A 14,912-nucleotide genomic window follows, 5' to 3' on the forward strand; every position below is an offset into this window, starting at 1 on the left:
CTCAATGTTTATTCGTTATAAATAAGACCTCACCTCACTCCTAACTCTCTAAATCGCACAAGGTCCGATCCCCGGTAATAGGGATATTACATCCTTGACCGAAAACAGGACCGCGAGTGTACGAAACTCTCAGCTGGCGTAATAGCGTCCCTTCTGGATGTTGACCCACGACTAGAGTTGTCCCGAAAAGTGCATTCGACTCGAGGCACGCGCCCTTCTAGCGTGAACCCGAGAGAACATAAAGATCTCGTTACGTCTTCCCATACCCCCTCCCTTGGATAGCCTTTCCTTCGCTATCCGTCGAACCAATATACCTAAATTCCGGGGTTCTGACGTAACAGACCTTAAATTTTGGGGGCTCGTCCGGGATGTTAAGTGCGATTTTTCGAGGGTGGTGATGAATACGAGGTCAAAATCTGATAAAGATCAAGTTGACGATCTTTATAAACAAGCCCTAGAGAATCAAGGCAAAATTAAACCCATTAGTTCTACACCATATACATCGACTCCCCTTCCAACCATTAAACCTACACCTAGACGAATTTTCACCCCAAACCTTGGCGATATTGCGGAAGACAAACAAAACATCACCGATACTTCCGATTTCACTCTTCGCTTTTCCGACGATTCCTCGAATAAAACGATTCAACCTGTACGTCAAGTCGAGTATAATTCTTTATAAGCATCGCTGAAACAATGGCACACGCTAATCCTTTCGCTACACTAAAATACGCGGTAGAGGCCGTTCCCTTCTTTGACGGAAAAAATATTCCGTTAACATATTTTATCGAGGGATGCGAAGAAGCGAAGGCCATGCTGCCCGATGAGGCAGAACCTCAGTTCACTAAAATAATCAGAACCCGAATTGTAGGCGAAGCTCGGCGTACAATACAGGACCAAGATTTTGACACAGTAGCTTCATTAACTAAACACCTAGAACAAGTTTACGGCCTTCCTAAAAATATTTATCAATTACAAGGAGAGTTAGGTTGCATTTACCAAAAAAATGAGGAAGACGTTGTTACATACGCAAATCGAGTAAAGTTATTAGGAAAACAAATATTAGAAGCACATAAAAATTCAGGAAATGCCCTTCCCGGACAGAACATTAAAGCATCTTTAGAAAGAGATATGTGCAAATGCTTTATTAGAGGATTAAAACCGGCAATAGAGCAAAGAGTAATGAGAAATCTAGACGTCCAAGCCACCGTGGGCGACGCGTTACGGATAGAGAGAGAGCTACGCGAGATGACGGATTTACGACAAGGACCGGGTAGTATATCAAATAAACCATCAATTGTTACCCGATCTCACGAAACCTGTCAGATCTGTTTTAAAGAGGGACACATAGCCTCTAATTGTAGAAAACTGACTCAACCTCCCCAACAGTTACACAATAAAACCGGGTTGGGAACTGAGATTTTGATATGTCAGATTTGCAAAAAACGTGGACATAGCGCCGACAAATGTCGCCTCCGCGATCTTCAAGTCCGACGCCCTGTTAACATAGTCCAAGAAAATCATCTTATCTGTCAATTGTGCTCTAAATCCGGCCACGACGCTAAAACATGCAGAACAAACAACAACCAGAATATTAACAATCAAAACAAAGTTTCGATAATTTGTCAATGGTGCGATAAACCGGGACATTCAGCTAACAATTGCTGGAAAAAACAGAATGAACAACGTAACGCAGAAAATAAACCGAAAATCGTTTGTCAAATTTGCAATAATTTTGGACACATTGCAAAAAATTGTCGAGCTAAAATAGAATCGAATGTAACAACCAAAAACTCATTATTCTGTCGTTATTGCAAGGGAGAAGGGCATCTCCTCGAAAATTGTGAATTACGTATTGCGAGCAACAATCGCAGGCAAGTAAATAATCAGGAAAACTTAAACGGCCCCTCAAAGTCGGGTGTGCAACAGGGGTCCGAACGGATCTCACGCCCATCTGCATCTCAAACTCAATAGATAACAACGCTTCTGAAATACGACCCGTGACGGTAAACTTTAATAAACATCATCGAGTGCCGACCGTCCAGACAAAGTTCAATGAACCGGCTTCCCCAGTTACTCTTATGTTAGATAGCGGCTCCGGGCCGAATTTAATTAAAGAGAAATTTTTACCTAAAGGCAAAATTGTCAATTATACGAAAATTTTACAATTAAGTGGCATAAATGAATATCCAGTTTACACCCTCGGAGAAATTATTTTGCCCCTTTTCGGAGAACAAATAACTTTTCACATAGTATCAAACGATTTGCCAATTCCACAAGCCGGGATATTAGGTAACGATTTCTTTGAACAGACTTCCTCAATGATAGATTACGCGAAAGGATGTCTAAACGTATCAGGAGTTAATATACCTTTCTTTTCACCAGAAACCATTACGGCATCTCCACGCTCAGAATCTTTGTTTTATGTGAGAATAGGAAACCCTGAAGTAAAAATAGGATATATACCGAGACTGAAGATATCTCACGGAATTTATCTGGGAGACTCTATAGTAGAAAATATTTCAGGAAAAGCATATTTAAACGTTATAAGTACGCTGGATGAAGAGATAGAAGTTCAAGTACCAACCCTGCGCCTTAAACCACTAAATGAATTATTCGACGAGCACGAATCGAATATAGAAGCGCAAAACAACCAAGAGGGAATTACGCAAATTAGCCCTCAATTTTCAGAAAGCCAAACTCATTGCAAAACATTCAATGAAACGAACGAAGAAAGAATAAAAAATAACGATCATGCAAAGTTAAATAAAGACGAGTATATAAATGAAAATCAAAATAAAGCAAGAGAAGAAGAATTAAAGGAGAAGATTGAGAATAAAACTATGAAAGGAAATAAAAAATTAAATAAAAATCTTGATCTAGATACTCGAGAGGAAGGTTTCCAGACCTCCCCCGAAATGCTAGACTCTCAAATCCTTGAAGGGGGAAGTTACCAAACCCCTCCTGAAATATTAAATAATTCCAAAATCTGCGGAGGGGGAAGTTACCAAACCTCTCCACAAGATTCCAAAATCCTTGGAGGGGGGAGTTACCAAACCTCTCCAGAAGATTTAAACAATCCTAGAATTACAGAGGGAAGTTTCCAGACTCCTTTAGTATATTCTACTCCCGTCGATTGCAAGGAGGTAAGTAACCAAACCTCACTATGCAATACGACAAAAAATTGTTTAAAGGAGCCAAAGAATAAGAGCTCTTCAGAAAAAATAAATTTTCCAAGGGTTGGAATACCCATAAAAAGCGATATTAATAAAAAGAATACCTCTCATGTTACTATTGGAGAACTTATAAGAAGAGTCAAATTATATAATCCTAAGATGGAAAACATTTATGAATTCAACAGGAAAAATAAACCGTCTGCAAGAACTTTAGCATACACACAAACCCGATTCCGAGAAATAATGGAAAATTTCAGGTACAGACGCAAATCAAAGCAACATCAATTAACGCCTGAAACATCAACTAACGACGTTATTTCACGAGAATGTTTCGTATCATCCGGAGAACCTAAGAAGGATAAACTTGCTGAGATTATAAAGTTATTAAGATTAGAACATTTAAATAATGAAGAAAGAAAAAGTATTATAAAACTTATAAGTAATAGCCAAGATCGATTTCATATTCCCGGAGAAAAATTAACAGCAACTCATGTATTGCGACATCAAATACCAACAACAGATGATCGACCCATAAATACTCGACAATACAGATTTCCACAAGTCCATAAAGAAGAAATAAATAAGCAGGTAAAAGAACTGTTAGAGGCAGGGGTCATAAAACCTTCTCAGTCACCTTACAATACACCCATTTGGATCGTACCAAAAAAAGAAGACTCGAAGGGAAACAAACGTTGGAGAATGGTATTAGATTTCCGAGGAGTGAACGAAAAAACTATGGGCGATGCCTACCCATTACCAAATATTGTCGAAATTATTGATCAATTAGGCAATGCAAAGTATTTCACAGTATGTGATCTCGCCTCTGGGTTTCACCAGATAGAAATGGACCCCGCAGATAGCCATAAAACTGCATTTACGACCCCTAATGGGCATTATGAATTTGAAAGAATGCCTTTCGGGTTAAAGAATGCTCCCGCTACCTTCCAACGAGTAATGGATCTAATATTAACAGGAATAGAAGGTGTATTTATCTACATGGATGATATCATTATTTCCGCTCCTACATTAGAAGAACATGAAAGAAGATACAATTTAGTAATGGAACGACTCCGCCAAGCTAATCTAAAATTACAGCCCGACAAATGTGAATTCTTAAAAACTGAAGTAACATACTTAGGACACATAATAAGTAGTGATGGAATTAAACCCGATCCGAAAAAATTAGAAGCCGTGAGACAATTTCCTAGACCAAAAACGCCGAAAAATATTAAACAATTTCTTGGATTAGCAGGATATTACAGGAGATTCATACCAAATTTTTCAAAATTAGCTAAACCTTTAACAAACCTACTAAAAAACGATACGCCTTTTAATTGGACATCTGTTCAAGAAGAATCTTTCGAAATATTGAAGCAGAAATTATGCCAAGAACCAGTTTTGCAATATCCTGATTTTTCAAAACCCTTCATTCTAACTACCGACGCTTCTGGAATTGCCGTGGGAGGCATATTATCACAAGGAGAAATAAATAAAGATCGACCAATAGCATACGCGTCGCGAACTTTAACCGACAACGAATTAAAGTACGACACATATGAAAAGGAAGCTTTGGCAATAATATATTGCGTTAAACATTTCCGACCATATCTATACGGACGGAAATTCACTCTAGTTACAGACCATAAACCCTTGCTTTGGTTCAAAAACGCACAAGATGCAAACATGAGAATCCTCCGTTGGAGATTGAAATTAGCGGAATACGAATACGATGTAGTATATAAAGCAGGCAAGACCAACGTGAATGCCGACGCCTTATCAAGAAATCCAGCAAATTTTGAAGAAGCAAATTGCAAAATAGTTAATCGTAAAAAACTTCTAAACCCCAACAACCCGAAAGACGCAGCCATAATTTCCGAAATGTTAGAAGAATCTGACGAAGACGAAGCAGACGAAAATTTCAATTTATATCTCTCAGATGATGAAGAAATAGAAGACTTACTACCTGACGATCAACCTGACCAAAATACAGACTCAATGCCATTCACACAGGGAGAACTAAGTGAACCGCCGAAACTAGAAATTGTAGAAAAGGCATTAATCCACGAATCCCCTAGTTACAATAAAATACAAACCCGTAGCCAGACGACGAAAGATAACGCTCGACGAAAAGAGTCACCTAACGACTCACAAGCTCAGGAAGATAAAATCGAAGAGATAAAGGATAAAAACGATCCTCCAGACAAAGAAAGCGACACCGAGGACGATGAGAGAGATGACGAAGAAAATGAATTAAATGAATCAGACGAAACCAGAGATCAAAATACATCACAGATAAAACCTACCATAACCGATATTCAAATACTCAAAAGTAATATGGTAGAAACCCGCGATTTACTATTTTTACGCAAAGATAACATAGCATACTTTGTCAACACTAACGGGAAACCGTTAGACTCAGGATCACAAAAACTTTTCGAACAAAACGAGATCCCAAATTTAACTCCTCTATCTTTAGGTAAAGCAAAGGCCATAAAATACAAAAAACACTATCATATAGCCTTGCCTATCAGTGAAGGGCAACGAGAAGGCCCGACCATGACTCTCACACAAATCACTGCAGCAATAAAAGATTTACGAAGCACTGCCGACAATTTAAATTTAGAAACACTCAGTATCGCAAAAACAGACTTTGTTAATAATGTACCGTGGAGTAATATCAAATCTCTCTTACAACTGACCTTTATCAACTCAACAACCAGATTAATTATATGCAATGGATTAATAAAATATCCTCCTAAAGATCTCCGATCCACCATAATTGATGAAATGCACTGTTCACCTACCGGAGGACACCGAGGTGTTACGAAAACATATAATAGAATAAAACATAATTACTATTGGGAAAATTTAAAATCTGACATTCAAAAATATATACAACAATGTCTACAATGTCAATTAAAAAAGTTAGTCAGAGTAAAAACTAAGCAACCCATGATAATTACCGACACTCCAGGATCTTCCTTCGATAAAGTAGCCATGGATATTGTAGGACCTCTTCCCACCACCAAAAGAGGCAATGAATATATTTTAACATTACAAGATCAACTAACTAAATTCTGTATGGGAGTACCCTTGCCAAACCAAACCTCAGAAACGATAGCAGAAGCATTTGTGGACAGATTTATCTGTGTATTAGGAGCACCCAAGGCAATATTAACTGACCAAGGAAGAAATTTTATTAGCGATCTAATGAAAAGAGTCGCTAAAATATTCAGAATCCGTAAATTTCGCACTACCGCCTTCCACCCTCAATCAAACGGATCTCTAGAAAGATCACACCACGCGTTAGGCGAATACCTAAAACAATATGCAAATGAACAGAAACAATGGGATAGATGGATTGGATTAGCAATGTTTAATTACAACACCAGTGTACATGAGGCGACGAAACACACTCCATACGAATTAGTTTTCGGAAAAATTGCAAGGATTCCATCAAACGAACCTTTGACTCCAGAAGATAAATTAGCCAATTATGACGAGTACGTAATAAACCTCGCCACACAACTTCACAATATACAGACCAACGCTCGTAAAAATGTCGTTCAGGCCAAATTTAAATAAAAAAAATACTATGATAGGAAAATTAATCCTCAAACCTTTAAACCTGGAGACCATGTGTTCCTATTAAAAGGGCCGAAACCTGGAAAATTTGGAGACCAATACACCGGTCCTCACAAAGTTTTAGAGATACTGAATAAAAACAACGTGAAAATCAGAATCAAGAAAAATAGCCGAGTTGTACACCCCAATCGATTGCGAACTTCCCATATTAAACCAATAAATAAATAAATAAATAAATAAATAAAAACTAAATAAACAAACAAATAAATAAGTAAATAAATAATAGGGGATACACTACAACAACAACCAATAAGGTCATATAACTTTCAGATGGACTTCCAGATCCATATAGTTATTATTAGTATTGTGATCTTAGGAAAGATCACAATACTAATAATAACTATATGGATACGGCAAGTTTATGGGATAATAGGATACGACTGTGGATCTCCAGCTACAAATTTGACGACCTTATCGCTAATAAACATTGAAGAATATGACATTCCATTACCAAAGGTCACCTCCACCCAAGTTTTTATACACTTACTCCAGCTTAACGAATTCGAATCAGTGAAAGTAATACAATGCAAGGTTGAAGTCGATCGTTCGATTAGAGTGTGTGGAATGTTTTCCCACAACTCAGACGTTCATAATGGAAAGTATTCATACATAACCGATGTCACCAGGGATGCCTGCACCCGAATGCATACCTATGGGAGTTTTGAAATATCAGGCACTCTTATAACCGGATTGAAATCAAACCAAACTGCCAGCCGTCCAGTAACCTTAGCCGGTGTTGTGAACTCCGACGGAAAATGTACCGGAGGAGTATATTCAGACCCTTACGGATCATGGACAAATGTTCTTGTACTTGCCTCCGTTACAATCACTCTACAAGATTACACCGCCAATGTTAAACTAAGCTCCAATCGCTTATACCTTAGATCAGGAGTAGCTTGTGATTTTAGTACCACCCTATGCACTGACATAGAAGGAGGAAGTACCTATTGGAGCCCTATACCCGACCAAGCCTGTAGATTCACCACATACAATCAGTTGTACAGAGGTTACGCAGAAAAAGTAACCGACCTAGTAAACGAGCATTCTCAGATCATCTATACTGCTAATGCTCAAGATACCGTCTTCTCTTTGACCAGCACTAGCCGATATCAGACATGTGGATTCTCTTTTATCCGAACCGAACATCCCAAATTAGTAATTGTGGAAACCTTACCCGAAGTGGACATTGCTAAACGTACCGGCCGCGTAGAAAATCTCGACCTTTTCACGTATATGAATTCAAAGTTCGTTTACGTAGAAAAACACATCCGTGGTCAGCTCAATCAATTGTACAGAAACATCTTGTTACAACAATGTAAACTTGAGCTAAAAATGATGCAGAATGCCTTAGCAATAGCTGCACGGTCCCCCGACATCTTCGCGTACCACTTTATAAAAGGACCTGGATATATGGCCCTTTTGGCCGGCGAAGTAATCCACATAATAAAATGCGTCCCAGTTGAGGTAAAATTGACCCATACTGAGGACTGCTACGAGCAACTCCCAGTAATACTAAATAACAAAACTCACTTCCTAACACCGCAAACGCACATACTTCTACGACAAGGGACACAGATTAACTGCAATTCATTTGCACCTCCCATGTACCTCCTAGGAGACGCGTGGTATAGGATTATGCCAAGACCAGTGGAAACTGTAGCACCCACCATCATGAAGCCCATGACTAAGCCCGTTTGGAGATATGTGAGTCCCGGAGCATTAGCTACCAGTGGAATATATACACCAAAAGATCTTGAAGACCTAAAGGACCATATAATGTTCCCTGCCGAGCGACCCGCGGTCCTTAATACCGTAGCGAGAGGAGTAATGGGGCAATCAACCTCGTTACATGGAGGATCAATTGCCAACTTGATCGACGAAGCATCAATTGAAAAATATGCATTATCCGCTTGGCAGAAATTCTGGAGCAAATTTTTAATCTTCGGCAACATTAGCGCCGGAATGATCGGGATATATTTATTCATAAGAATTTTTAAACTGATATTAGATACTCTCGTACACGGGTACGCTCTTCACACAGTATACGGATGGTCCGTATACCTGATAGGAGCTATATGGGATTCCTTGACCCAACTCTTATTACATCTAGGAAAAAGGAAACCTGATACCAAAGGATCCACTGCTTCAGATAGATCGGAGGAAGAGAAACAATCTCTTGAGCCACAAACTCATATGACAACTAATAACGGACCAGGACATTCCTTTTCATTCGGGAGACCTCTCCTCCCTCCGAAGGAAACTTCCACTTACACACTTGAACTTAAAGGATAATAAAACTAATAATAATAATAATAATAACAATAGATTATGTATATATTTTCTCGGTCAATGTACTGTCTCTTACTATCGGTACCCTTTGACGCCAACCCTACCGTTCTTAATTGCATGCTACGACATGCAGGGAAATCAAAACGTCGCTATTCTTTTATAGAAATGGAAATTGAGTGTATCAACACCCGACTTTTGACCCGCGGGCCACTGAGGGCCAAGGTCGTAAAGGTGGAATCCCCCACCTTCCTATGGGTTCAATTGGAAAATTCGCGTGATGACCTAGACGAACTCGTCGACGATCTAACGCGCAGGATGATGCGCAGGAGTAATTTCTTGCATATGCCACCTGACCACGTACTACCAGGAGAAGCAGTCGCCATCCGGGAAGGAAGACGTTGGCAAAGAGGGCTCGTGTACCAGATCGAAAGAAATGGATTGGTCACGATCGCTTTACGAGACTGGGGACGGGTCATCCAGCGACCTATATTTGACACCTACATCCTAGAAGACCGATTCTGCAATCTACCTTGGCAGGCCATTCCCTGCGGGCTTACCAATATTCAGGCTGTCGGGGCGAAACCAAAATGGCCCCGGAGAGTAAACGACATAACCAGACTACTGTTAGAACGACGGGAAGGATGGATCCGGATTCGCACAACACTTAGAGACGAAGCCGCCGTAGTTAACTTCAGACCCGAACGTGAGAGCGAAGAAGAACTAAGTAACATGGAAGAATTGTTAATACGAATGGGGTGTGCCGAACATTCCAACGAGCAAATAACAAAAACACACCCCACGATTCTCTAGGTGAGAAACAAACACGCAAAACAAATATATATGTCTATATATATATGCAAATATATATATACATGTATATATACAAAAAAAACACACAAAAATAATAATAATAATAATAATAGCATATTTCACTACACCTATTTTAGTTATAGTTAGTTAATAACAATTAGTAATAAATCTTACTACTTATAAAAAAGGGGATATATATGTATATATATAATTTTCTTAAAATCTTTATCGTTACAGTTAAATGCATTAGAGAATAACGTATGGTTGTCTTCTTTGAAAAAAAAGGGGAGAAGAGATATAAAGAACCTATATATTTCCCCTCTTTTTTCCTTGGAATATCTACTGCAAGAAAAAGAATCTTGAAATGGTACCCGATAACGTTCCATGAGTTATCTTATGAAGAACAATCCGCTATGCGCTCGCCCCCCTTTTTTTTACATGACTCCATACTAAGTGAGACGCATAACAATTCAATTGCGCCCAGCAAGGGCCAATCTGCAACACATGTTAAAGGGTACACAAAGAGTCAGGCCGGCAGAGCCCGGCTAAACCAAGAGTGGGGATCCCAGCGGTCACCGTACGGGTAAAATGAGAGTTACCCGAAGCGGAGGCTTAGCACAAAAAAGGGGAAAGCATCAAGAGACACGGTAGTGTCTCGCGCCAAGTACACGCGGAGCGAGACCGACCGTGACTCTTTTACGCGACGCGACGGGTAGCGAGTACTCGAGATGTTGAGATCTCGATAAACGAGTGAACGGATCAAGTTCTAAGTAGGCTTGATCGACAGCTTGGGGTCGAAATAGGGGGGGGTTTCTCTTATAATATTCCGCTACGTGCCCTACGAGCGGAGATATTGCGACGCAAAGTCCAAATGTGAAAAATTTTATTTAAGATACTCCTCCTAACGCCGCGATATCTTGATCACGTGATCAGAGAAAATGTCCCTTTCACTTTTTCGCCACTGGCGGCGCTTTCGCGCAGTGCAAATATAGTGCGTTCATATACGTGTTTGTACTGCGCGCAGTGCAGATGTACTGCGCGCAGTGCAGATAGTTAGTGCGTTCAGCGTGCTGTCACGTCACAGTCAGTTCACTTAACCTATCGAGAGATACGGTAGTGTCGGAGCGAGACCGACCGTGTGACTCTTTATATATATTGACAGCAGAGAGCTGATACTGAGATCAAGGAGTCAAGGAGCCTGTTCACACGAGGCGTTTCTGCCGCGCGATTGCGGCCGTGCGTTAACGTTTGCACGAGCCGCACGCTGTCGCGAGGTAAGGTGCGACAACGCGCGTACGCGAAACGGTAGTAACACCGTAATCGTGCCGGCGATATACTGAATTTGAATTGCTTCGTGCTTATCTGGAGATTTCATATCCCTACATCGTGTTACCACCGCTGCCGGAAAAGAAGGTTCTCTACGCTTGGCAGAAAGTGACGACTGACACGTTCGATCCCGACTTCGTTGATCGCAGAAGAGCTGGACTCGAGGTACGTTTCCGATTTGCAATTATAACAGTATCGTGCGATGAATGTTGTACTAACCTCAAAGTCGGAGCATCCTTGCTCACCGGGATCGACGTAAAGTTTTAGCGGATTTTAATCTTCCGAATTAGCGTCGCAACAATATTAGTCTTCCATTATCTATTGCCTCACAACTTTTCGATTTTAATATTCTGTAGCTGTATAGTTATTTGTACACAATCGTGATATTAATATACATCAGATTGTTCATGTTTTTGTGCTGTTACAGTTCTATGATTTAGAGGAACTGTTTCGTAACGGTGGCCCCGTGCCAGATACAAATTACATATTCTGGGAGATTTTGTCGATCGGGGCTACTATAGCTTAGAAACGTTTACTCGTCTGCTCACATTTAAAGCTAAATGTCCGACAGGATAACGTTACTACGCGGTAATCACGAAACTAGACAAATCACGCACGTTTATTTGGATTTTACGGTAAGTGCGCAACGATACTTTCTTTTCTGGGCTTTTTTTACATTTGTGTATAATAAAGCTTTGATTTCATTGGTCTCTTCATTTTCTGTTCTAGATGAATGCCAAAACAAGTACGGCAATGCTAATGCGTGGAAGTACTGTTGTAGGGTATAACTCCACTTTTGATTACGCTCGAATAAAATTCTGTTTTAGTTAATTGATGAACAGGTTCTTTGTGTACACGATGGATTGTCTCCAGCTATTAGAACACTAGATCAAATTAGAACGATTGAAAGAAATCAAGAGATTCCACACAAAGGTATTAATTGTATAAAGTGATATGTCATTGCAAAAGTTACATAATAATAAAAGTTACATGACTGGATATTTACTGTTATTGTACAATAATAATAAAATATCGTTGCTTAATTGCCATATTACAGGTGCTTTCTGTGATTTGATCTGGTCCGATCCAGAAGATGTAGAAACATGGACAGTAAGTCCGCGTGGTGCAGGCTGGCTGTTTGGCAGCAAAGTGACTTACATGTTCATGGAAGTGAATGATCTTAAACTCATCTGTAGGGCGCACCAATTAGTTCAGGAAGGTATGTCTTTGCTCAAATATTTCTGTCGCAGATTTTTTTAAATATCTCGGAAGTATGTATTGATGACGCATATTTTTATCATGCAGGTTATAGGTACATGATTAATGACAAACTCGTCACAGTGTGGTCGGTCCCAAATTATTGTTATCGATGTGGTAACAGCTAGTATCATGCAGTTCACGACAGTGGATCAGAGATCACCAGTGCTGTTCCAGGCAGTGCCTGATTCCGAGAGAGTAATCCCACCTCTAATGCCCACTCCGTACTTTTTGTGATCTATCTTAGTGGCTCATCTGTACGGATGCGGAAGAGAAATGTCTGTGTCTAGACTCTACGGAATCACATGATTTGATTGGCCGGATCCAGGCTGGTACCATGACGGACCCACACATTCATGAGAATATATCACTGATTATATACATATTACTTTAAAAAATTTTGATTCCCTTAAAAGAAATTATTTGATGCGTTCTACGATCAAAGTACGATACTTAGAGAGGACTGAATTGTCGTGTGATTGATCTTATTCAGGGAATGTTCTTTAGATTTTTTAAGAACTTTATCAGGTTTTACATGTTGTAAAGTTAATTACATGTTGTAAAGCTAACTTTTATATATCTACATAGTATCTGCCATTGCATCAGCCTGATTTTTGTAGCTCGAGAAAAAAAAAGAAAACGATATTTTGCATCAGAGCAAATGTGAACATTCTGTGGTATAGACGCTTTTGCTGTCTACTATGTACATTCTGTAGAGCATTCATATCTCAGAGCAGCATTCTGGACTTTAATGTTCAAAAGACTAAGAGCTTTTAAATAATTTATGAGCGCGAATAACGCAAATAGTCCAGTGCTGTGTGTGAATATAAAAAGAAAAGAAATATCACGTTTAAACATTCCGGCAAAAAGTACACTCTCTGAGTACAGTAAATGCTTCTCTGACATTACAATCGTTGTGCGTAGAATTCAGATTTATTAAAGCGTGAGCATATATAGTACTGTTAAGGTCTTCCTGAACATATAAATGATCTGTTGCTGGTTTAGGTACTGTGTGTGCTGCGTACCGTTCTTTTTTCTTCTAAATGCGCAATCGGTGTTCTTAGCAAGAATCGTAAATTTGGCTCTTTTTCGCCGAAGTACAATAGCGTGTAGCAGTAGCCAAAGTTTTCCTGCTTAGGTAAGGAAATCCGATAGCGGGATCGTTATAGCATCTGTAGAGAGTTGTCTTATTATTTTATGCACATGACATTTTTTTACGCTTAATTTTAAGAAATTCCGAGCTCAAATATTGTCTTTAACCTTTAGAGGCCGGGAAAAGGACTTGAAGAGTTTTTTTTTTTTTACTATTTTTCCCTTATTCAACACACAAATTTTGCCCGAAAACATCAAATAGATTGTGTTTTTTGGGTGGTCGATATTTCGACCACCCCCGGCCTCTAAAGGTTAAACTACCTTGACACACATTAATGTTCTTTTCAAGAAAGATATCCACCGTTCGTTCGTCACACACACTTCTCTCTTTTATATATATATATATATATATACATATATGCCAAATCGCTGTCGTATTGAATAATCGTAATTAACTAATTGTCATAAGTTCATTAATGTAGGGAGCAACTTGAAAAGAAAAAAAACCGAGACCCTTAGCAATGTGCCTCTAAATTAATAAGCGTTTGTGTAATATAATGATACGATATTGATATGACATAATTAATGGAAATGCACCGGCCATTGCGTATCATAAGCCTGAATTCTGACCATCGATTTTTGCTAGCTCACGATAATTCCTAACCGATCACAGACCCGACAAATATGGCATTGGCATTGTGGCACAGGCTGTCAAGTTGAGACTACTCTATTTTGAATTTTGTGATATAGACCGAAGGAGGCGTGTGCAATGGTCATGTCGATGTTTATAACGACTCTCCTTGTCGCACCATTCGAAGAGGTGTTTTGCGAAGATCCGTTATTCCAAGAAATGTAATAAACTTTTGAACAGTGCCTTCAGAACTATAACACGACGGTCTACTAGAAGTATAAATGCTTTCTTATTCTATTTCATATAAGCCTTCCGCTATTGTTTTGGAACGAGCCTTTGCTTTTTCGCGAAACTTTTCTACGATATTTACGTTTTACGATTTTACTACCTTTTAGGTCTACTCTTACAATTTTACATCACGCGCGCGCGGTATATTCTCTATTTGTACTACATATTATAACGTACAATTACAATTGCGCGATACTTTACGCGAGTAATGTATTACATAAGGTAGAGAGGAGCGCATCTAGAACGAATTGGGACACGGAGCTTGCGTTACAAACTCGACTCGCTACATTTGCAGCCTCCGAGTCGTGAAACGGTTTCGCAACGACGAGAACGCCCTACGTGCGGTACGGATATCATTAGAAATCCTTAAAAAAAAAGAAAAGAAGTATTAGCCTCTG

The 14,912-nt window shown here is 39.4% G+C and overlaps 1 protein-coding gene and 1 long non-coding RNA gene across 2 annotated transcripts; both read left to right on the forward strand.

The window, feature by feature from the left end:
* Positions 1–7,139: 7,139 nt before the first annotated feature.
* On the forward strand, positions 7,140–9,113 carry LOC139781741 (uncharacterized). Its single transcript, XM_071720620.1, has one exon. The coding sequence runs from the start codon at positions 7,386–7,388 to the stop codon at positions 9,111–9,113; it is 1,728 nt and encodes a 575-aa protein (XP_071576721.1). The 5' UTR covers positions 7,140–7,385.
* Positions 9,114–12,316: 3,203 nt separating this feature from the next.
* Positions 12,317–13,507, forward strand: LOC139781743 (uncharacterized). The gene is made up of 2 exons (XR_011720653.1): positions 12,317–12,465; positions 12,552–13,507. It is a non-coding gene; the product is annotated as an uncharacterized lncRNA (long non-coding RNA).
* The last annotated feature ends 1,405 nt before the right edge of the window (positions 13,508–14,912 follow it).

The sequence above is a fragment of the Temnothorax nylanderi genome, unplaced genomic scaffold, assembly GCF_030848795.1.
Source record: "Temnothorax nylanderi isolate EJ_2023f unplaced genomic scaffold, tnyl_v1.0 TNYL_tig0359_pilon, whole genome shotgun sequence".
Taxonomy (NCBI): Eukaryota; Metazoa; Arthropoda; class Insecta; order Hymenoptera; family Formicidae; genus Temnothorax; species Temnothorax nylanderi.

Bases quoted from the DNA above. Each gene is read 5' to 3' on its own strand.
- LOC139781741 (XM_071720620.1), top strand. From the start codon at position 7,386: ATGTTTTCCCACAACTCAGACGTTCATAATGGAAAGTATTCATACATA.